The sequence below is a fragment of the Perognathus longimembris genome, chromosome 7, assembly GCF_023159225.1.
Source record: "Perognathus longimembris pacificus isolate PPM17 chromosome 7, ASM2315922v1, whole genome shotgun sequence".
In the NCBI taxonomy this organism is placed as follows: domain Eukaryota; kingdom Metazoa; phylum Chordata; class Mammalia; order Rodentia; family Heteromyidae; genus Perognathus; species Perognathus longimembris.
The window spans coordinates 38,186,255-38,211,131 of NC_063167.1; the positions used below are offsets into that span (position 1 = coordinate 38,186,255).

The 24,877-nt window shown below is 38.4% G+C and overlaps 1 protein-coding gene across 1 annotated transcript in view; it reads left to right on the forward strand.

The window, feature by feature from the left end:
* Positions 1–24,877, forward strand: part of Prkaa2 (protein kinase AMP-activated catalytic subunit alpha 2) — a 40,188-nt gene that overhangs the window by 9,311 nt on the left and 6,000 nt on the right. The window contains exons 2-6 of the mRNA XM_048351411.1: positions 6,175–6,316; positions 14,813–14,906; positions 15,745–15,889; positions 17,435–17,522; positions 20,020–20,244. Coding sequence (XP_048207368.1) covers positions 6,175–6,316; positions 14,813–14,906; positions 15,745–15,889; positions 17,435–17,522; positions 20,020–20,244 — 694 coding nt within the window. The remainder of the gene's footprint in view (positions 1–6,174; positions 6,317–14,812; positions 14,907–15,744; positions 15,890–17,434; positions 17,523–20,019; positions 20,245–24,877) is intronic.

The following is a 24,877-nucleotide window of genomic DNA, read 5'->3' on the forward strand; positions in this document are numbered from 1 at the left end:
GGGTGTTTGTTTTCCTGATTGTTATGTTTGCTGTGTAGAAGCTTTTTAGTCAGATGATTCAGTTTTTCCTTTTTCTTTTTTTCTTATACTTTTGGGGATAAAACTCTCAAATCATTGACTACATATATGTACCATTGTCTTGAGGTGTATGTTTTATTGTGGTCTCAGGTCTTAGTTAGATCTTTGATCCATTCTAGGTTGCGTTTTTTTGTTTGTTTTTGTACCTAGTGAAAGGTAGGGTTCAAAACTGAGCTATCGCTCCACTTCCAACTTTTTGCTGGTTAATTGAATATCTCAGATATTCTGAGACATAAGAATGCCTTATATTTTCTAGACTAGGCTGGCTTTGAACCACAATCCTAAGATGTTAGCCTCTTAGGTGCCTAAGATTATAGGCATGAGCTTCAAATACTTGGATAGAAAGTGTCTTCTTTAATATAAAAGATTTATTAGACCCTAAAGAATCCTATTTTCTCTAGTGAAATACCTTTTATTTATAACCATCAGATTTGAGAAAACAGCTTTGGTTTTTTGTTTGTTTGTGTGTTTTTGTCCAGGTATTATTCTCAGTCTGTTTACCAGAGGTAGCAGGATTCTTAGGAAATAGGAAGAGAGCAATCTCTCTTTTCCCTTGAGACTTGATTTGTAGATAGCAAAAAGTAGCTTTGAGTTTCAGTTCCAGTGTTAATTTCCTGTATGCCTTTTGAGTAGCTTGCTTGAATTCTGTGAGCCTCAGGTTTCTCTCCTATAAGGAAGAGTTAAATAAGAAGTGTAAAGTGTTTAATAAGCTTATACACAGACACATCATGTGTTTATACATCATGTGTTATGTGTACATAGTGGTATGTGTATGAACACACCCACTAAGTGCTTGGTATGTGGTAGGTACTCACTGGTGTTTGCCCTTCCCAAGTGTCCTGTTGTTATTTTACCTGCTTTTCCTTGAGGCCTGAGAATTGGCTGCTTTTGGGATCCCCTCCGCCCCCTAGGGCTGGTTCTTTTTTTTTTTTCTTTCTGTGGGTTGTGGTGCTTGAACGCTGGACCTGGATGCTGTCCCTGAGCTCTTCAGCTCAAGGCTAACACTCTACCGCTTTAGCCACAGTGCCACTTCCACTTTTCTGGTGGTTAGAGATAAGAGTCTCATGGACTTCCCTGCCTGGGCTGGCTGTGAACCCAGATCCTCAGATCTCTGCCTCCTGAGTAGCTAGGATTACAGGCATGAGCCACCAGTGCCCAACCCTTGGGCTGGTTCTTTTACAACACATTTTTTATTTTATTTTTTTAAACATCTTTGCTGCCTAAAGTTTGAGCCCTTGGACCAACAGCATTGGTAATTCCTTACAAAGATCTGAGAACTTTGTTATGCTTTTCTGTTGGTTATCTATTTACAATTAGAGTCACTGATTTGTAGAATGTACACACGTTTATTTTCAGTAGTTACTGTGAACATTGCATCCATTTGCCATTGTACCAGCTTCCATCCCCAGTGACAGCATTCAAAAGCCCCCATATCCCTGTATTCTGACAAGTATTTTAATGTTGCCTTCATTTTTCTTTAATTCCAGCTGTTCTGGTGGGTATGTTACAGTGTTGTGTTACATTGGTATCAGTTCATATCACTTCCATGACAGACCTTTCCACATGTTTCTCTAGCATGCCCATCTCATCTTCTCTAACTTTCTTTTCCTGTGAGTCATGTAGTTTCTTTCATAAAGACTGCAGTTTTATTGTAGCCCTGATTATGATGGCCATACTTGTTTTGTGAATGCATTCCCATATTTAGGAGTTGGGTTTTTTTTTTGAGGGATTTTGGAATGTATCCATAATGTCTCTCCTTGATAGATGGTTGTGGGTCTGTCTGCAGTCTGAGAGCAATTACCATATCCAATTTGTATATCTTTTCAAATTCTAAATCAGCAATACTAGTAAATTATGCATCCTAGATATTTGTGTTGCCTTGCATCTTATCAGTAGTGTCTTATAGTAGGTTCTGAGCATCTGTTACACTGCACACACTGAGCTCCATCTTGTGGACCCAGGATCAGCGAAACACAGCCCCTGCTCTGAGAGAGCTGGCTGGAGTAAGAATGGATGTCAACAGCAATGAAATAATGACAAGACACACTTGAAGTTAGATACTAGATGTTAAGGTACATTGAAAGGTCATCCTGTCGAGATGTTTGAGCTATTGGAATGAATAGGGGTGGTAGTTGCCTAGAAAATGGTTATTGAATAGCATTTTGAAGGGCAAATGAAGACTGAGTGAGTTGAAATATCAGAGATAGGGATTGCGAATGGTTTGAGTATTTAACAGTGTTCATTTGTTCTTTGGAACCAAATCCCATTTAAGCTTACTAAATGCATATCAAGAACTAGATATGTGTGGGCCCTGGTAATGAGAGGAAGCACAATCCTTAGGGGAGAATTCCTTGTAGCTCTAAGTGACTGAACTATGGCATTTGAAATATGATAAAAAATGATATTGGAAAGGCAGGTACCATGGCAGAGAGCCATGAGCAAAAATTACAGTCTTTGTGAAAACAGTCACATGTTTATGCCTTCATGATACAGCTATGTAAAATTCTACAATTTGTGCATTGTGAAAAACATGTGAAAGCTGGAAAGCATTCAGAAAATTACAACTAAATTCTAGAGGTGGGAGTGGCTGAGATTTATAGCCGTGAGCCTGGAGTGATCCTTGGGGACATAATTAGAGAGGTATAGTGTTAGAAGGGGAATTTGGCTTGATCTAGTCCACCCTATTACTTAGTGCAAGGATTTGTCTTAGGATAATCCTGACAAATGGATGGATGTCCTATTGGAGTACTGGCCAGATGTAGCTCAGAGTGCAGATTTTGAAGATTCACTGCTGCCTAGGCTCATGTCTCAGTCCTCTGCTTAGGGGCTAAGAGACCATGAGCAAGTTCAGAGCCATTTTCTTCCACATTTTCTTGGTTTACTTTTGCAGACAGCTCTGTTGCGGACATTAGACAAAGGCTACAGGAACCTAGCCTAAGATGCTCATCTAAGGTCAAGAGATGAACTTAGTCAAGTACATGTTAGCATTGCTATTCTGTGAAAAAGATGTGTTCAGGAATAGTAGTTGGAAGGAAGAAAGGAATATGAGAGGGAGGGAGGGAGGGAAGGAGGGAGAGAGAGAGAGAGAGAGAGAGAGAGAGAGAGAGAGGAGAGAGAGAGGAGAGAGAGAGGAGAGGTTAGTTCAGTATGGGCCATTGCAGGGAATAAGGGGTTAAGGAAAAGCTTCCTATTGTTAGTGGAAAGAATTTCTATCAGTTATTCCCAATTCTTTTGCCAAGAACAACATAAGAGCGTTGCATTCTTTGTGTGTAACCACTCTCCATGTCATCAAATGTAAACTTAACAACAGGCACAGTTTGAGTGGGCATGGATTTTCCTCCCCAGAGTTCCGTATTTTGTATATTTAGGCTAGAATTTAGGAAAGCCAGGAGAGGATCTCTAATGGATGATAATTTTGTAGAGCTCTTTAATTCTATATATTATCATGTCTTTCCATCAACTTATATGTGGTTGCTCAGCAAATTTAAGGGTTTGAAGTGAGTTTTATTCTGAATAGTGTGTTATTTAGATTCTACTATGAATGACAGAAACCTTCATAATAAGGGCTTAGATAAAATTGGAGTATTTTACTGTGGTATAAATTTCTGAGCAGGTGGTTCACACTATGCTGGTCATGCTGGTGACCTTCTGTATCATTTTCTTCCCAGAGACTTCACTCTTCTTAGGGTTCAGAACACTGGATTTGATGTTCCAGGTTTTAGTATGGAGAAAGGGATGACAAGAAGCTGCCAGGGGCATTTTTCTTCTTCCATGTCATTGGCCAAAGCACATGTAGCCACATCTAAGTAGAAGTGATGTGGCTTTCAGTCTGTTCATTGGGTAGCTATGCTTTTGGGTCAAGTCTGGGAACAAATAAGCATAGTAGATATTGAGAGACGCTACGGAGGGACAGAACATTACCATGTGTGTCTCTAGTGTAAAAGTAGGTACAAAACTTAGCACAAGGTTTATTGTAAGTAGATAGTCATTAAATAGTTGACAAAAGAGGTCATAATCTGGATATTCACGTGTGTGCCTGATAAACTAAGGCAAGGTTGCCCATCTTCACTGTTGATAATATTCTTCCTCATCTACCCTTTACAAGTAAGGTATCCCTGACAGCCTTCAGACTGATTAAATAACATCACCAGTTTACTCCATTTGATACTTGGAGGCCTAGTAAAACTCTTCATGAGTTTCTCATGAACAAAATCCCTGCATATTTAAGGTACTTAGCAGGTGGTTTGGATTGAATAAGTAAATGGATTTAAAACTTTGAACTTTCTCTTTCAATTTATTTGGATCTACACAACAGAAAATTTATGTCTGTGACATGTACAAGGCGTCTTTAGTCTTAAATCTGTATTTATTAAGCTATTTAAAAATTTGGCTTTTAGATTACAGCATTATTTGTCTGTAATTAATTATAGCTAAATACAAATTCACTTAAATCATTATTAGGCAAAAGAGAGATGGTTCTCTGTGAATTTGACTTCTTTAGACTTGCCACAGTTACCAAATTAACTTACCAGGATTCCATGGAGAAATACTGTTAAGCACCTTTCACAGTGATGATTTTCTTCACATATGAAGATGATATGTAAGTTATTCCAGCAGAAAATTTGCACCAAATACTATCATTGTATTATCATCTAAGCTGAATTTACCTGCTTTTTTGCTTGCAGATTAATTACATGTTATTAAAAAATAGGAGATCCCTTTGCTTGGATATGGGAGTCTATATTAGTTACTTTTACTTCACTGTTACCAAAATGACTGGAATAGCATGGAGGGAGGAATGATTTATTTTGGCTCATGATTTCAAACCGGTTGGTCCGTCATGGCAGGTGGCACAGGGCAGTTCACATGCATGTCAGTAAGGAAAAAGGAATGGGAGCAAGTTGCTAGGGCAAGACATATGGAAACTCACAGTAATCCACTTCCTCCAATGCCCCACCTCCTACGGACATTGACATAAATCCATCAAGGGGATAATCCATTGATAGAACAGAGCTCTCTGGATCTAATTGTCTCTGGAAACACATTATAGACATACCCAAAGGGGTCTTTACTAATCTCATAGGGCTTTCTTAATGCAATGAGGTTGACACATCAAGACTAATTGCCAGAGTCCCTTTGTCTTAATTTTTGATTTGGGAAGAATGCTGGTAGTCTCTGAAGACTGTAATTTTCATTATCTGCGGGGGTGGAGGGGTAATTAAATTCTTCATTATTGTATTGAGATGAAATCACAGTGTTTTCCTTGAAGCTTGTGGGGTTTAACAAGAAAAGAATACTTGTTAGACTGTCCAGGAAAGGGTTTGGGTATTATTGAATTCCTAAGGTGAGTAGCAGACCAGCCAGGTATCAAGAAGCCATTTGGATTATTTTCAATGCCTATCATGTTCCTGAAATCAGTGGGTTTTTTGTTATTTTTGTTGTTGTTTTGTTTTCTGGAGGCCTGGGAATCATTTTAGAATGTTGGCGAACTGGTGTTGATTTAATTTGATTTCTCACAGTTGCTTTTATATGTTGGGAAAACACTTTTCAAGCTTCATTAAAGCATTTGAAATAGTTCAGTGCCTGAGAAAATAATTAAGATAAACCTAATCTCCGTCTGCAGCAAACTCAGTTCTCGACAGTCATCCATTTCACATTGGGATTGCTCTGACTGGATCATTGGGTGGTTAAACATGTAGGTTTACAAGCCAGGCTTGTGGTTCTGTCACATTCAGTGCTACCACTACAAAACCACCTAAGCACGACCTTGGATGAGTTCTTTTGCTTTTGTGTGCCTTTTGTTGTTGTTGTTGGTGGTGGTGGTGGTGGTGGTGGTGGTGGTGTGTGTGTGTGTGTATGTGTGTGTGTGATGACCCTAGGGCTTGAACTCAGCACCTGGGCACTGTCCCTGAACTCTTTTGTTTCCCTCAAGGCTAGTGCTCAACCATTTGAGAGAAGTAGGAGAGACCTTCAACCCTGTGTATCAACATGCCAGTGGTTTATATAAATAGAACAATCCAGGGCATGATGGAAGGGATGCATGAAGAAATACTTGTGTTGATATGACAGCATTGTTTTTTTCCTTCCCTCCTTTAGTTGGAGAACATCAGTTGACAGGCCATAAAGTTGCAGTGAAGATCTTAAATAGACAGAAGATTCGCAGTTTGGATGTTGTTGGAAAAATAAAGCGAGAAATCCAAAACTTAAAACTCTTTCGTCATCCCCATATTATCAAACTGTAAGTATTTTATAGCTGACAACACAGAAGAGTGGTCCATAAGAGAATTCCACACATCGGTATTTATCTTGAGCAAGCCTTATGGAAATACATTTTTTAAAAATGTATAGAATGTTAGTTCATCTGACCTCCACTTACCCTTCTTTGCATTTTCCTGGTTTAAAATGAAAGGTCACTATTTCATTGTCAGTTCTGTTTTCAAGCTGTGGATACAGCTCTGGGTGTTGACTCTGCAGTGTTCACCCTGAAGGTCATCAAGCCATTTGATATTTCTAGATTGGTTACTTTTTATAGTTTGTTTGTCTAGTGAGTTATCATTAATTTATTCCAGGGTACTATTATCATTACTATTATTATTTTGTGCCATTCTGTGGCTTGAACTCAGGGTCTAGGCTAGCACTCTACCACTTGTGCCATTGTGCCACTTCTGGCTCTTTGTTGATTAATTGGAGAGAAGATTCATTCAGGCTTTCCTGCCTGGGCTGGCTTCGAACCTTGATCCTAAGTTCTCAGCCTCCTGAGATTTAGTTTTAAAACAAAGATAGAAAATTACTATTAAAGATTACTCACCAGAATATTATTTGTAGAAATGAAAATCATACTGTAATTAAAGCCTTGCCAAGGCATATCATTTTTTTCAAAATAAGTTAACAAACTTTAAAAAATGACTAAATCTTCAGAGAAATAAATAAGCTAATTTAAATTGGATGATAATTTATAATTGACTAGATTCATAGACAATTTAGATATCACATATGTGATAGTATTCTTTTAAAGTGAATTTTCAGTTTAGTATTTAATAAGAAAATATAGTGCACATTGAACATTTGCTTTATTTTTTATTATTTTAAAAATTATTGTATTGTTAGAAAGGTGATGTACAGAGGGATTACAGTTACATAAATAAGGTAAAGAGTACATTTCTTTTGGACAATGCCACCCCTTCTCTCACTCTCTCAGTTTTTCCCTCCCATTTTACCCACAAATTGTACAGTTCATTTTCAACATAGTACCTGATGTTATCTGTATTTTTTTGTTTGGAAGATGGGGAACAGTTTTATGAATGTTAGTTTTACTTTTTGAGCTCCTAAGTCTTTTATTACATCTAGAATTTTTTTTTTTTTTGTCAGTCCTGGGGCTTGAACTCAGGGCCTGAGCACCATCCCTGGTTTCTTTTTTGCTGAAGGCTAGAATTCTACCACTTGACCACAGTGCCACTTTTTCTGTTTATGGCTTTTTCTGTTTATATGGTGCTGAGGAATCAAACTCAGGGCTTCATGCATGCTAGGCAAGCACTCTACCGCTAACCCACATTCCCAGCCCACATCTAGAATTTTCCATCATTTTCATGATAAGCCTGAAAGGTAAGCATATTTCATAGATCAAGGGGGCTGAAGCCCTAACAAGTGTAAGAAGCTTGTCCAAAGCCTTTTTATTCCTAGTAAGTTGCAGAATTGAGTTGAGCTCAGCTTTAACATCGTATGTTTACTATTCATCTCTACTCTGGCAGTTAAATCCTTAGTAAAATGGAAGTTATCTAAATTCCTTTCAAAGGAAAAAGCACATTTGTAGACCCTTGTTTTTTACTCAGTTATTTAAACATATTTATTACTCATTAAGAGACAAGTAGGTATAAACCCAAAAAGTGCTTTGTGAAAGCCAAACCATTGTTAGTGAGCTTGAGAATAGAAATAACAAGAAGAGATCTGGTATGTATTTGTATTTTGATTCAAATAATGTTGTTGCAGAGAAGATCTGTTCTGTGTAAGTATACCATAAAGAAGCAGTGTCTTTTAGGCTGCATTTGTCCATTAAAATTACCCTTAATACAATCTTTGTCAGTGTGGAATGGGTAACAGTGTGATAACCCCGAGGAGTTCCATTGTTTATCTGATGAAGAGGCTCCTTACAGCTGTTCCGGGCAGAAAAATGCCCTCCTCCCACCCCCAAAATTCTATGTCCTCATACCTAGAACCTGTGAATATGTTAAGCTATATGCAAAGAGGAATTAAGATTACTAACTATTTTTAAGTCTCCATTGTTTCAGCTGATGGTGAATGGGTTTCCACTGAATCAGTATCATGAAGGCCTGGTGCAATTATTACTGGCAATTGGTTCATCTGCTCATTGTTAGGAATCTGTTGCAAATTGGCAGGCTTGGTGCTGGGACCTGTGTAGTGCCATCCTAGCAGCAGCATAATTATGCCATTAGCTCCAGAGCTGCCTGGGGTTTGGGTTTGCGATGCCACTGGAGTGACCTGCTATAACTCACTTCTCATAACGAAGAAACCTTTATCTTACAGTAATATATTGTTCACCATCGTCTTCACATGTTATGTGAAATTCACCCAGCCATAAACATAAAAAAATACAGAGACTGCATGGCAGTATTTGATTATCAGGTTCTCATTTAGCACTTACATGCGACGTGATCCCAGAATTTGTATATAAAGATTTTTTTACCATAAATTTTGACCTTTGTGTGTGGTGACTCATCTCTCCTCTCCTTTGTTTCCTTAACTTTAAAATGAGATACCTCCTAGTGTTATTTAAGGATTAAATGTGTTGGCCTTGGCAGAATGCCTAGTTTGTGATGAATACTTGCCCCAAAGCAGGAACCAGAAAACTAAGTGCAATCCTTTTTCATGATTCCAAGTAGTTTTAGCTAACTGAAACAGTTCCTATCTGACTCCACTCCATGATAGTAATGATTTTCTCCCAGTTACTGATTTCTAAGCTAAATTTATTCACTATTGAGTGTCCACTTCTATGAGAAGAGAAAATGGAAGTGCACATTCTGAAAAGTTTCCTGTACCAGAGTGAGAACAGAGGGAGACAGGATTCCTTTGCATTTGCCAAGTGCCTGATGTCAGTCCTTTGAGACCACTAATCCTGATACATTTGGGTATCTGTGTCCTCATTCATTCTTACTCTGTGTTCTTGAAAACTGATTATACTCTTGTCAGTAAGCAGTTTAAATTGTCATAGGGATGTTATGTTTTTAGTGTCATCTTGTCTCTGTTTCTGTAATTATTCCTGATTTTTGTTTTCATTATCTCATTCTAATGTAGAATTATTTTCTTTAGGAGTTGTAGAATATTCTGGGTTGGTCAGACAGAGAGTAATTGGCAGAGTTGAATTAGGTGTTGAAACCTTTTGGCTTTCAGCCTTGAGCTTGGTTGGTTCATCTACATTACCTTTCATAACTATGGATCTGAATTTTGAAAACAATAGCACTCATGTGTTATTGCTGCTGAAGTAGCTTATTGACATAAGCTCTAATAGTGACCCTAATTTAAGTACAGTGAGAAAGAAAGAGAAAGACAGGAGAGAAAAGAGGAGAGTAGAAGAGGAGAGAGGAAGAGAGGCAAGATTCTGATTCAGTCTTTAAGAGTGGTTTTGCTTGTTTTGTGCAGTCTTGACTAACTGCCAAGAGCAGTTTCCTATTACAAAGTAGGCTTCAAGAACTATCCAAAGCTGGGTGCTGGTGGCTCACACCTGTAATCCTAGCTATTCTGGAGGATGAAAGCTGAGGATCGTGGTTTGAAGCCAGCCCTATCAGGAAAGTCTGAGACTCTTGTTTCCTGTAAACTACCCAGAAAAAGCTGGAAGTGGTGCTGTGGCTCAAGTAGTGGAGAGCTATCCTTGAACACATAGAGGCTCAAGGACAGAACCAAGGCACCGAGTTCAAGCCCCAGGACCAGAAAGAAAAACAATCCAGAAAGTTTAAACAGGAAATACCAAGAGTGATGATATTTACTGAGAGATTCCTCTATAATTGAAATAGAAACAAAACAAAACATGTACAGCCCAGCCTAAGCCTCATTGGTGTGTGTGTGTGTGTGTGTGTGTGTGTGTGTGTGTGTGTGTGTGTGTGTGTGTGTGTGATTAAAAGGAACAATTAGTACTTAAAGGAAAATACAAACTTTCCTGTGGTCTAGAATTTGTTGAATTGATTTTGGTCTTTGCTTTTCTTTCTTCCAGCGGTCTTAGAGAAATCTGATTTCAATTGTAAATAAGATGAATACTTCCTGGTTTGGATAATATGCTTTTGTCTGACTACTCACTCATTATGGTCTTTCTTTTATTATTCAAGCCAGTGGAGAGCTTTATTTTTTTATTATTCTTAAGTAATCATACAAAGAAGTTTCAATTCAACACATCAGTTTGTGAGTACTGTACATCTGTGTCACCGTTTCCATCATTCTCCCCCATCTCTCCCAACCCCACTGACCCCCTGGCTTACCTAGTTCCATTTGCATATATATGCATTGAATATTATGACTGCATTCGACCACTTTTCCTCTCTTCATTTGTGTACCTATTCCCTTGATCTCCTCCTCACCCCTGACCACACATGTTCCAGTTTCCTGGTCTTTATTTTGTTAAACTGTAAGTTAATTGTTTATAAAATTACACCCATTGGAATCTTCCCCCACATATACCATGCTTTTGTGTGTGTGTGTGTGTGTGTGTGGGTGTGGGTGTGGGTGTGGGTGTGGGTGTATGTGTGTACATAGCGTTTTAATCACTGTCTACCACTACCTTAAATACTGTATTCCCTTGGTTTCCAAGGCAGTCTGGGACTTCCTCTTAGGGGTCCTGTTGTATCCTCCTGGCTGTGCAGTACTATATCTCAGCACAGTGAGCTAGTGTAATCATCTTTGTCAGTCTTTTTTTGCTGACATCCACACTACTGTAGCATCATTAGTCATCTCTGTGCTAAATATTCTCACATTTTACCAACACACAGCAAGTAAGCAAATTACCAAGATGATTTAGGGCAGTGGTAGGTGCTTGAAAAGAATGAAATGTGGCATTGTCACTGAGTATGACTTGGATTAGGTTGTGGGGGAGGCCTCATGGGATGCTAACAGTTCAGCCATTTGAAGAACAGTTTTTTCAAGGCAAGGTGAAGAGCAACCTCAAAGCAGTGCAACAGACATTGAGTGTCCTAGGGAAAGGAAGATTGCTGTTGTGAGGGCCTTTGTGCTGGGAGTGGAGTGAGGGGAGCAGAGGTGGTTCATAAGGTCAAAGAGTAGAGAAGAAACATGTATTCCGGTGCTTACAGGCCTTGCTTAGGGCTTTGGATCTTGATCTGTGTGGGAAACTTCTAGCGTACAGGGAGGGGTGACATGGTGTGCTTCAGGGTACAGGGGAGAAAGCAGGGACTGGCTCTGAAGCTGTTTCTGTTTTCTAGCTGAGAGAATATGGAGGCTTTCGCCAAAGTGATAGTAATAGTCTGGATTTGTGCTGTCTAATATGGTATCCACTTGCCATGAGTGGCTATTTAAGTTTAAATTAACTAGAATGAGCAGCTTAATTCTCTAATCACAGGAGTTGCATTGGGAGTGTTGGATAGTGTGAGTGTTTAATGAATATTGTGTTGGACAAGCAGACACATAACATACTGGCATTGTGGAAATTTCTGTTCACCAGCCCTCGGTTAGGTGGACAAAAATGAAACATTCACTATATATTTTAGAACTGTATAGTATTCAGAACTGATGAAAATTCTGATGATTTGGAAAGGAGGAAAAGGAAGTGAGCTGATATTTTCTGCTTGAACAATTACAATTTGGAATTTGGGCTTGAGCAACCAGGTAACAAAATAGGAAGAATAGAAGAGAGGGATAATGGGTCTGTGTCAAACATGAAGGATGCTGGCTTGGGTTGTGTTAAGTGGGGAATCCCATCAGACATCCAAATGGAAGTGTCACAGCATCCTCTTCTCTTCAGCACCTAGCACGATAGTTAAGTGCTTAATAATTACTCAAGGTATACACGAAGAGGTGACATTTGGCTAACAGTCATAATGGTTCCAGGAGGACATGAAGAAAGCAATGACTGTGAAGAATACAGTGTATTTCTGGATTGCTTCCTCTATTTCTTTAAAGAATGGTGTTGGATATTGATGGGTATTGTGTTGAATTTGTAGATAGCCTTTTGTAATATTGCCATTTTGATTGTATTAATCCTCCCAATCCAGGAGCATGGGAGGTTTTTCCATTTCCTTAATTCTGCCTTAATTTCCTTTTTCAGGTTTTTAAAGTTCTCATCATAGAGGTCTTTCACTTACTTGGTTAAGGTTATTCCTAAGTATTTTATGTTTCTTGAGCCTATTGCAAAAGGAGTTGCTTTCCTGATTTCAGCCTTGCTCTTTGAGTCATTGGTATATAGAAAAGCCATTGCTTTTTGAGGATTTATTTTATGTCCTGCTATTTTGCCAAAGTTTTGGATCCACTCAAGTAACTTGGGAGTAGAGTCAATGGGATTCTTTAGATACAGGATAATGTCATCTGAAAAGAGAGAGTGTGTAACTTCATCTTTTCCTATTTGGATCCCATATATATATATATATATATATATATATATATATATATATATATATATATGTCTCAGACAGAGGCTTGAACTTGGTACCTGATACTTTCACTCATTGGCTAGTACTTTACCAACCAAGCCACTTCTCCAACCCAACAAAAATCTCTTTTTGGGAGAATGAGACTTCTCATTGTCAGAAATGCAATTCAAAAGGTAATGGAGTATACACACATTACAAAAATGAAAAGTAAAACCCTCTTAACCTAAAATCCTATGTCCAGCAAAACTCTCTTTCCAAAAGAAGTTTAAGATACATTATTTTCAGAAAAAACAACAACAAAGCAATTGTCACTATGAGATGGGCACTGGGAGAAATGATAAAAAAAAAAAAGCATTTTGGAACCTCAGGTCAAATGGAAGAGAAGCAAAATGGAAATCAGGAGCTACTCAAATGTTTGAAATATACTGAGAAGAGTAAACAAGAGGGAAAATTTGCCTGACTCATTTAAATCATTGTGTTATTTAAATCATTGTGTTGTATCAAAAATATACTTAATGAATGATCTAAATTATCAAGAAGATTTGGACTTTAATGTAATCATCCACATGTCTTTCCCTAATTTCTTCTCTAGATGAGAGTGTATATTAAAACCATATAGTAGAACTCTGCAAAAAAAAAAAAGAATACAGTGTATTGGGAACAATAGCGTGGCTGGTGCATAATGGACATGTAGAGGAATGGAACAAAAAAGACCAGACAGTTTTTTTTATCCATTCATTTAAGAAATGACATCATTTAGATATAGGTGATATAACAATGAACAAAATGACAGCAATAGCAAACCTGTTACTATGGAGGGTGTGTGTGTGTGTGTGTGTGTGTGTGTGTGTGTGTGTGTGTGTGTGTTTAGTCTGTGTTGAAATAGACAACAAATCTTATATTTGTAAATGACACCATGTAGAATACAGTGAAGAGGTGAGGGAACATTCTCTGTGTTTGTGTAGGGGAAGAACTGTAAATGTGGGAGAAACAGCACAGTACAATACTAAAGTAGAAATTCCTGTAGGCCAGGGAACAGGTGGACTTAGGGATTGGATAAGTGATGAAGACCTAAGGGAAGTCAGATGATGTGGGCTAATACAGAATATTGTGAGGGTTGTGGCTTTACTCTTGACAGAGCTGGGAAGTCACTGGAAGGTACCTGTCAGAGGTGAGATATGATCTGACTTAGATTATAGCTGTGCAAGTTCTTGAAGTAGGGAAATTTAGATTGTAGCTGTGCAAGTTCTGAAGTAGGGAAAGAAGTGGGAGTCAGTTGCAGTCATCTGGGTGAAAAGTGATATTGTGTAGAGAGGTTGGGCTGTGAGCTTGGTCTGTGCAGACATGCAAGGCAAATTCAACAGCACTCATTGGCAGATACTTTGTTGGTGGTGAGAGGAGAGAACTCAAGAATGAGTCCATGGAAACTGGTCTAGCAAATAAATGATAGAATTGACAGTAACTGAAGTGAAAATGTTATAGGAGCAGTAGGTGGGAGGTGGGATGCTAAGGGTGAACACACACATTGGATTTTCTGTTAGGAAGTTGAGATACTTATTAGGTATCCCAATAGATATGCACAAGGGGACTGAATACCTGGATCTGGAGTTCTAGGGTGAGGTATAGATAGATAGAATACCAAGAATATAGAAAAGAGACTGAGCTCACTAAGGCACTATGATGGTCCTATATCTGGACATGAGAAGAAGTTAGCAAAGGAGAACGAAACTGAAGATTCAGTTTCTTTTGAAGAAAACCAGGAGAATCTGGTGTCTTACTACTAAGCAAGGGAAGAATCTGTACTGCTGAATATCAAGCATAGTGGAGCCATTGATGAAACAGTGAGGATATCCGGCAGAGTGGAGGTTACTGAGGCCTTTTTTTAAAAAAAAAACAAAACCAAAACTGACTTATTGAGACAGTGAGGACCATATGAAGAATGAAGAAGGAATACTTCCATAATGGTCTATGTTCGTAGCCTTGTGATTATTTTGCTGCCATCTTAAAATACTATAAATGTGTGGATATGGAATTTCAGCAGGAGAATAGGAAATTGATTTCCGAGGAAAGAATGTTGTTTTTTTTTAATTAATCTTTCCTTTTTCTCATTTACCAAAAAAAAAATAATAAAGATACCAGGTGATCAGCACACCAACGGACTTTTTCATGGTGATGGAATATGTGTCTGGAGGTGAATTATTTGACTATATCTGTAAACATGGACGGGTGAGTTATCCAATGGGACAGTCAGCATCTTAAGCATACTAGAGAGAAATGTGGTAGAAACCAACCACAAAGGCTTCTTTAATTCCCAACTCAACATACAAAGTGTTAGTTCTTATTTTTCTTTTCTTAAAAAAGTATATTTTTCAAGTTTACATTACTCTTAGTTGCGGAATGCTTCCTACACTTTCGAATATTTGTTCTATAAAATTAAGAGTAAGTTTCCATTATTTTCTTTCGTTAACACTTTCACGAAAGTTATGTCTTAGTTTGCTTTACGTATGATTCCCTAAAACACTGTATACATAGACTACTACTAATTAAAATTAAGCATCTATATGTAGCCATCCTTGTTACTGTTAATATTCCCTCTACTATAATATTCACTTGCTTGGAACCATAGTATAAATATTCAAAATAACCAGGGAAAGAAAACCTGTAAGCCACCTTGTTTTAACTTAATATTTGTTTTGTTTTCACAAGAATTAGTGTGATTATTTATGTATTTATTCCTAAAAATTAAGTTACATGGCTTAATATTCTTGTAGGCATAAATGTAAAGTAAATATTGTAGAAATGGTATAATAACATGTTCATGAAATTACATTAACTGCTAAAAAAAAATTAAGCATCGTATCCTAGCAACAAAGCAGATCCTGTCAAGTGACATGTTGAGCTTTGACAGATTTTTGGTTTGATTGTTTTATTTGACTTGCTGATACTTGCTATTAGCCCATTCTAATTAGCCTGCTTAGTTATTTTTAGACTGGATATGCAACTGAAACTCTCCCAAAGTAGGTGTCCCAGATATTCCTCATGCAGTTTGTTTTACACTTCGTAGGTTGAAGAAATGGAAGCCAGGCGGCTCTTTCAGCAGATTCTGTCTGCCGTGGACTATTGTCATAGGCATATGGTTGTACACCGTGACCTAAAGCCAGAGAATGTGCTGTTGGATGCACATATGAATGCCAAGATAGCCGATTTTGGTATGTTTACTCCAGCCTTGGTCAGTAATGCATGGCTGTTTTTCAAAGTCATGTCAGTAACAACTCTTACAGAACTAAGAACTTCTGATTTCATCCTGTGAATCCTGTACCATGAGAAGGGATTGGTTTTAGTCCCCATAGTAGCTTGTTGTATTCATTTAGATACACTGGAAAATGTAGACACGTCTAGAAAGTAGGGAGAGGGCCATGTTCAGATGCATCCATGCACTTTGCATTTCTTCCTGAGGAAATGATACTGAATTGTTTTGATGTACCGTGGAAGGAGCAGGGTCCGATACCCTCATGAAGATCTGGTGGAAGTGTGGGTACATTCTCTGATAAATGCACATGAAAAGTACATAGAAAATTTGCATTCAGCTTTGAAAAACACCTTTGTGGTCTTTTTAATTGGTTCATGGAGAGCTCATGAGTCTTAGAGTAATAATGAAAAACTTACTGAGGGAGTGGGAAATTTGTCAGGGGTAGAAGATGAGACAAAATGTATTTTTTTTTTGCATCACCCAGTTTCTGAGGTGTAAACACACCTGGAACAGATACCAGAGTAGGGGATTAGGGAAGAAGTTTGTTTGGCCCATGATCTCATGAGAGAGATGAGAAGCTGCAAAAGTTCAGTGTTGCTCAGATTTTTTTCTAGACTTTATCTTTAGTTTAGATGAAACCAGGAAACTAGTTTTACTACTTCTCTTACCTCTGTACATTATGCCACTCTTAATATGATAGTCCAACTAGATTTTTTTGGTTGAATTAAAGCTTTCCAAATTAAAAGCTGAGGTGGGATGATCTTCTTTGTGCATGAGTTCAAGATATCCTGAGCAATGATGAGACTTGTGTTTGCAAAAAAAAATTAGGAAAATGATTTGCTATGAATTGGGTCCTTCTGTATAGTTGTGGATGTTTTTTGAGAAAGTGCTTCGTGCCTGTGGCTCATACCTGTAAACTGGCTTCTCAGGAGGCTGAGGCCTGATGGATGGAAGTTTGAATCAAACCAACAGGAAAGTCTGCCTCATTCACCTCTAATTAGCCAGTGAAATGCCAGACTGGAAGTGTGGCTCAAGTAGTAGACCGCCAGCCATGAAGAAGAAAGCTGAGAGTGTGAGGTCCTGAGTTTAAGCCTGTACCAGTATAAGCACATATGTGTGCGCACACACAAATGAAAGCTTTTGAAAGCAAAATGTCAAAAAGTGACAACTTCAGTTTTATTCTTTCAACTACAGGATCATGATATTTTGTAAATAATATTTTGAAGTGTTTCATTTTGGAAACAGTGTAATTTAGAGTAAACTCATTATGAAGTGAATCAGCATTTTTATTTAGAAAGGGGTTTTAACTCCAGTCCTGCATTTGTTCTGTGGCTGTTTTGTGATAGTGTGAGTGCTCTGAAATGCTGTCTTTCCATCTAATAAATGCTTTCCTTGATGTGGTTAATAATTAAGATATGATTCATGGAGCTTTTGCATGTTTCCATCATGTTGGGATCTACAGCTGAAATATCTCACAGCAGGTAACTAATACTTGTGTTTGCAGGACTGTCTAATATGATGTCAGATGGTGAGTTCCTACGAACAAGTTGTGGGTCTCCAAATTACGCAGCACCTGAAGTCATCTCAGGCAGGTAATAACAGGAAGCTGATTGTCCTTTTATGCTCAGGCTGGTAATGTTCCCTTGTACATTATTCTCTTAGAAAGGAACACTTTTAAATCTGGTAGAAATTTTTCATGGATTTTCTGATTATAGGGGGAATGATTTAAGTTTTTTTAATGTTTTATGAAGATGTTGCTATAAATCTCTTTATGAACTTTGTTCTGTTAAAAATGGCTGAATCAGATCTGGCTGTAACATCTGCCTTTCATTTCAGAAAAGGGCAGGTAAGCACTTGCTAAAAATAACCGAGTGTCATTTATTAGACATGACCCTTGAATAATATTTTCTACATTTTATAGAGTACGGAGCATTTTTTAATCTTATCCTTGGAAGACTGGGGTTTTGGAAGATAACATTGTTTCAGTAAATCCAATTAGGGATAGAGTTATGGCTTAGTCATAAGTGTCCTTGCCTTAGTATGCGCAGGTCCTTTTGTTCTGTCTCACAGACTAAATAGGGGGAAAAAAGAAGAAGGCAAATGAAGTTAAACTGCACAAGTGGAAAGCTGGGTACTGGTAGTTCATACCTGAAATCCTAGCTACTCAAAAGGCTGAGATCCTCAGATCACAGTTTGGAGCCTGCTCAGGCAGTCAACTGTGAGATTCTTTACCTCCAGTTAATCACTAAAAGCCAAAAGTGGAGGTGTGGCTTGAGTGCCATAGTGGAGTGAAAAAGCCAAGAAACAATGCCTAGGTCCTGAGTTCAAGGTCCAGTACTGGCATGAAAACAAGAAAATAACAGCAAAAAAAAAAAAATCCCATACAAAGTGGAGTCTGTAGTTGCTTATGTAATTGACTCATTGATGCTGTTTGAACATGTTAATGCAGATTACAGGGGAGAGGTTAATCTTCTGTGAGGTCAGAATGCTCTTAAGAGAAAATACTGGAAAGGTACCCTTGGAATTACTTTGTCTGTCTGGGCTGCTGTAATGATACCACCCAAGTCAGAGTGGCTAAGGAACCCTGGAAAGTGTCTCACAGTTCCCAGGTCTGGGAAGGATGAAGGCACTGGCACGCCTTGTGTGTGACAGGACCTGTTCCTTGTGGCCCTCTGCTCTTCACTGAGAACTCCTGTGGGATCGCTCAGGGGTGATCCCTTTCAAGCCCATTTATGAAAGGTTTACTCAACTATGACCTAATTTACTAAAGTCTTTATCACCTAGTATCACCATTTAGGGGGTTAGGATTTTAATTCATGGATGTTTGGAGGACATAAACATCAGTTCATCGCAAACAATCTGGGCAGTATAGCAAATGATGTGAGGGGAAGCAGTTATTTATTTATTCATTCATTTTTTATTTTTGACAGTACTGGGGTTTGAACTCAGGGGCCTTGCACTTGCTATGCACTTGTTCTACCACTTGAGCCACATCCTCACACCATTTTGCTTTAGTTTTTTTTCAGACAGGGTTTCATTCCTTTCCCCGCCCCCACGGCCCCCCCTTCCCGGTTCACTTGGACTATGATCCTCCTAGTTGTGTTTTCCATATAGCTGGATTTATAAGATATACACTGCCATGCCCACCTTGTTTGTTGAGATGAGTTCTCACCATCTTTTTGTTTGAGGTGGCCTCCAATAGGAATCTTCCTGGGTCTCTGCCTCCTAAGTAGCTGGAATTACAGGCATATACTACCACACCCAGCCAGGGACAGGAGTTTCTGTAAAAACAGATTAGATTCTTTTTGCTGGAGTTGTAGAAATTTATTTTGTTACTTCAGAACTAGCCTTGAGTTTTGTAATATGCTATTAGGGGAGTTTTGTTGCTGTTAGGAAAGTAAGAGAACAAAAGGTGGGGCAAGATATCCCAGGTTACGTGGAGTTAAGCTTAGTCCTATGAGCTGGCAAGTGTTAGAATGGGAGAAGCACTTGTTACTATGAAACAGGTAAATACTACTTGTATAGTACAATTAAATAGAGTTTCAAACAGATATATCACAGGTAAGATTTATATTATGTGGGCATTGTCTGTCTTACAATATAGTTCATGGAAAAAAAACCTACATATTATAATAGTTTTGTTTGTTCATTTTTCCAAATTTGTGGTTCCATTTCTTTAAAAAAAATAGCTACTATAGAATGCATTATAATTTTTTAAGCAGTAAGTTACAGTTAAGTGAGCTCGGGAACAGACACAAATGCCATCTTCTCTTGGAAAACTTGTGTAGTAGTTGGATAAGCCAAGTCCTCTTTGTAGAGAACACCACAGAGTGTTAGAAATAGCCATGTACTTTATTAAAGATTTTTAGGATAAAAATATACTGCGACCATGTTACCTCTCTCCTCCCTCTCTTTCCCTCTTCCCTTCTTCACTATGGCCCTCTCTCCCTCCCTCCCTCCCTCTATGCAAATATATGCATATAAACATATATGGATACATACATACACACATATATTATGTATCTATGCACAGGGTACATAAGAAAAAAAGTGATACTTGCATTTCGAGTTTGTGTTGTTTTTATTTAGGCTGTACGCGGGTCCTGAGGTTGACATCTGGAGCTGCGGTGTGATCTTGTATGCTCTTCTTTGTGGCACCCTCCCTTTTGATGATGAGCATGTGCCTACATTGTTTAAGAAGATCCGAGGAGGTGTGTTTTATATTCCAGAGTATCTCAACCGCTCTGTTGCCACTCTGCTGATGCATATGCTGCAGGTTGACCCCCTGAAACGCGCAACTATCAAAGACATAAGGTGAAGATTGTTTTTGCTCCTATTTTGCACATTCTCTTATCATAATAATAGTGATGCTGCTTGAACACTTGCTTTATGCCAGGCTCTGTGATACTTGATAAGCATTTTAAGGATGAATAGGTATGGTGGTGCATGCCTGCAATCATAGCTCTTGAGAAGCTGAGGCAAGAGAATTTTTTTTTTCTGTTTTTTGTTTTTTTTTTGCCAGTCCTGGAGCTTGGACTCAGGGCCTGAGCACTGTCCCTGGCTTCTCTTTGCTCAAGGCTAGCACTCTGCTACTTGAGTCACAGCGCCACTTCTGGTCATTTTCTGTATATGTGGTGCTGGGGAATCGAACCCAGGGCTTCAAGTATACAAGGCAAGCGCTCTTGCCACTAGGCCATATCCCCAGCCCCGAGGCAAGAGAATTTAATGAGCTTGAGGACACAGTGGGTCCCAGGCCAACCTAGGCTGCATGGAGAACCTGTCTCGGGGTGAGGGAGCGAAGAAAAAATATTGGCTTTATTCTGAAAACCTAATCCTGTCACTTGTAAATACTGCATTGATGCTGAAATTTACCAGGGTCAGTAGCAAAGCAAAGTAGGGGATTTGTCATAAGAAGGCCCTATATCTCCTGATGTCTCATTCTCTGCCTTTCCCACCTTGGCCCTTGTAGCTCTGCTCCACCCCATTGAACTTGTCCTTGTTTCAGAGGTCACAGAGTCTTTTACTCTTGTGTTTTTCTTCATATACTTCACCATCATGAGTTTCTTACCTTTTATTGGTAGGCTTCCCATTCATCTTCCCAGTGCTGTTCACATGGCACCTTCCTTCAAGATCATTTGTGGCTGTCCTCCCCTTTCCCCAGGCATTGTGGGAGCTTCCACTTACTTTTGTGATGTCAGCACTATGTTATGCCTTCTGATTTCATTCTCCTACTGCATCTGAGTGTTTTCTAGAGTATCTTTTGCCTCTCTTTGCTATGGCCAACTGAATTAGGATAGATTTTGCCTCACTCACCTTCCTACTTACTGTGTTATAAGGTCTGAAGAGTATATGTATGTATTCATACTCAGAAAAATATTGGAGGAAATTCCAGATGGAAAACTAGAAAGGCATTTATTTATGGATAATTCATGAAATAAATCATGAAAAGTTTTGCCACTTAAAAAAAAAAATCCTGTAGCCACTAGTGGATTTACGGTGAAAGATTTCATCCTGTACAAGAAACTGGCTAGTAGGGTTGTGGGTATTGCTTTGAACATGACTGTGAGGGACCACATTGGTACTGCTTGCTTCATGGTTTTGTTCTTACCTCTGAGTTCATATGAATTTGCTAACAAGCGTGTTTTCTTTTGTTATTCTTTTGTTTTACCTCTTTGTGTGTGCTGTGGATTCAACCCAGGGCCTTGTTCATGCTAGGCAAGCTCTCTGTAGCTGAGCTATATACCCCAGCACCAAGCATATTCTTTTAAGCTCTTTCCAGAGCCCTCTGATCCTTGGGTCATGTAAAATGGCTAAGATGGTAGTTTATGTGACTGCTATAGAGCTCTTTGCAAGCAAGGACTGACCATTCCTTCTGCTTTTATGTACTTATTGCTTGCTTCCTCCAGCTTCTTTACTGTTCCAGGTCTCATGTTTAAAAATGTAGAAGTGTAAAATATACCCACCAGATTTAGTTATGGAAATGAACTTTGCAGGAGGAAAAAAAAATCCTTGTGTTCACAGTTCTTTAGAATAAGTAGTTCTCCTAATTGGACTTTCCTCAGAATGAAAATGAGACATGCTGATATACTTGAGCTTGCTTTTATGAGCATTATAAATTTAGAATAGTGAAAAAGGTTGGTTACATTATTTAGAAACAATTGTTTGCATATTTATAGACTTTAGACAGAAAAAATGCAGAGTTAATTTGCCCATAAACAGTTGGTACAAACAGTACTTAAATTTATACTTTCTACTATTTTAATTAATATATATCCAATTTTTCAAAATTTCTTGGTTTGATAAAATATGACTCAACAGGCAAAAGAGTCATAAATTGCTGAGCAATTACTATTTACTAGCTACCTTAATAAAGATTTGATTTACTTTATTATGTTGACTTAATAGACAGGTGTTTTTATTCTCATGTACAAACCATGAAACTGAAGCTCAGGTTATATAGTGATTTAATAATATGTTCATTTGCCCCTATTAAACTATGAGTTCCTTTATATTCAGGACCAAATATTCATATCAAAATATACAATGTTTGATAAAAATTTGATTCCTAAAAAATTAAATTGTATTTAAGTACTGGTACAAAGGGGCTTCTAACATTTAATGTTTGTTGAAAATAATACAGATAATAAAAGGCCACATTGGGGATCAGTTCAGAACTTGACTGAATTAAAAACGTATGCTATTTGCAGTGTTCTAAATTATTACACCTGTTTGGTCACACACAGGCAGACATATGGCCACAAATATATACATACAATGCATATATAATATATGTCATACTATATACAATATAATCATATATACAATATAATACTTACAAGATCACATATATCCTATATACACACAATTAGATGTGTGTGTATATATATAATTATATATATATAATTTTATAACTAGTTTCCTACAGCTTTGTACAAATGGAGCATTCTTTATCTGAAAAGCAAGAATGTTTCCAGTTTCAGTGTTTAGCAGATGTTGGGATATTTGCATAGATTTTATCAGTGAAAAATTCTTTATCAAACCAAGCACCCATTGTTCAGGCCTGTAATCCCAGCTACTCAGGATACTGACATCTAAGGATCACTGTTGAAAGCCAGCCTGGGCAGGAAAGTCCATGAGACTCTTATCTCCAGTTAACTACTAGAAAACTGGAAGTGGTGCTGTGGCTAAAGTAGTAGAACACTGGGCTGGGGATATGGCCTAGTGGCAAGAGTGCTTGCCTCGTATACATGAGGTCCTGGGTTCAATTCCCCAGCACCACATATACAGAAGATGGCCAGATGTGGCGCTGTGGCTCAAGTGGCAGAGTGCTAGCCTTGAGCAAAAAAGAAGCCAGGGACAGTGCTCAGGCCCTGAGTGCAAGCCCCAGGACTGGAAAAAAAAAAAAAAAGTAGTAGAACACTAGCCTTCAGCTGAAGGTCTCAGGGACAGCACCCAGGCCCAGAGTTCAGGCCCCACAACTGACAAAAGAAAAAGAAAAAAGAAAAATTCTTAAGCTTTGGAGAGAACAGGAATAGATGGAACATTCCTCAAAACAATAAAAGCCATATACAAAATATCATATTAAATGGAGAGAAACTTAAATCATTCCCCCTAAACTCAGGAACAAGACAAGGATGCCCACTCTCTCCACTTCTGTTCAACATAGTGCTGGAATCCCTAGCCATAGCAATAAGGCAAGAGGAGGACATCAAAGGGATCCACATCGGCAAGGAAGAAATCAAGTTATCCCTATTCGCAGACAACATGATCTTATATCTGAAGGACCCAAAAAACTCAGTACCCAATCTCCTACACCTAATAAACCAATTTGGCAAAGTAGCAGGATACAAAATCAATCCACAAAAGTCAGCAGCTTTTCTGTACACCAGCAACAGACAAACAGAAAAGGAAATTATGGAAACAATTCCATTTACAGTAGCCAAAAAAAGAATAAAGTACCTAGGGATCAACTTAACCAAGGACGTGACGGACCTATTCAATGAAAACTACAAAAATCTAATAAGGGAAATCAAAGAAGACACAAGGAGATGGAAAGACCTCCCATGCTCATGGGTAGGCAGAATCAATATAGTGAAAATGGCTATATTGCCCAAATTGTTATACAAATTCAATGCAATACCTATCAAAATCCCAGCCACATTTTTCACTGAAATAGAGAAACCAATCCATAAATTCATATGGAACAGCAAAAAAACCTAGAATAGCCAAAGCAATTCTAGGCAAAAAAAATAGTGCAGGAGGTATCACAATACCAGACTTCAAGCTCTACTACAAGGCCATCATAACAAAAACAGCATGGTATTGGTATAAAAACAGATTGGAAGACCAGTGGATTAGAATTGAAGACCCAGAAATAAAACCGCACTCTTACAGCCAACTGATATTCGACAAAGGAGCTAAAGACATACAATGGAATAAACATAGCCTCTTCAACTACTGGTGCTGGGAGAACTGGGTAGCCATATGCAGAAAACTCAAAGTAGACCCAAGCCTATCACCATGCACCAAGATCAACTCAAAATGGATCAAGGACCTCAACATCAGACCTGAATCCTTGAAACTACTGAAGGACAGAGTAGGGAAGACACTAGAACTTATAGGCACAGGAAGGAACTTCCTGAATAGAGTCCCAGGGGCACAACAAATAGGGGAAAGACTCAACAAATGGGACTACTACAAATTAAAAAGTTTCTGCGCAGCTAAGGTCATAGCCACCAAAATAGAAAGACAGCTAACGATATGGGAAAGGATATTTACCAGCACAGCAACAGACAAAGGCCTGATATCGGTCATCTACAGAGAACTCAAAAAACTAAGCCCCTCCAAGCCCAATAAACCTATTAGGAAATGGGCAAAAGAGCTAAAGAGAGACTTCACAAGAGAAGATATAAAAATGGCAAAGAAACACATGAGGAAATGCTCAACA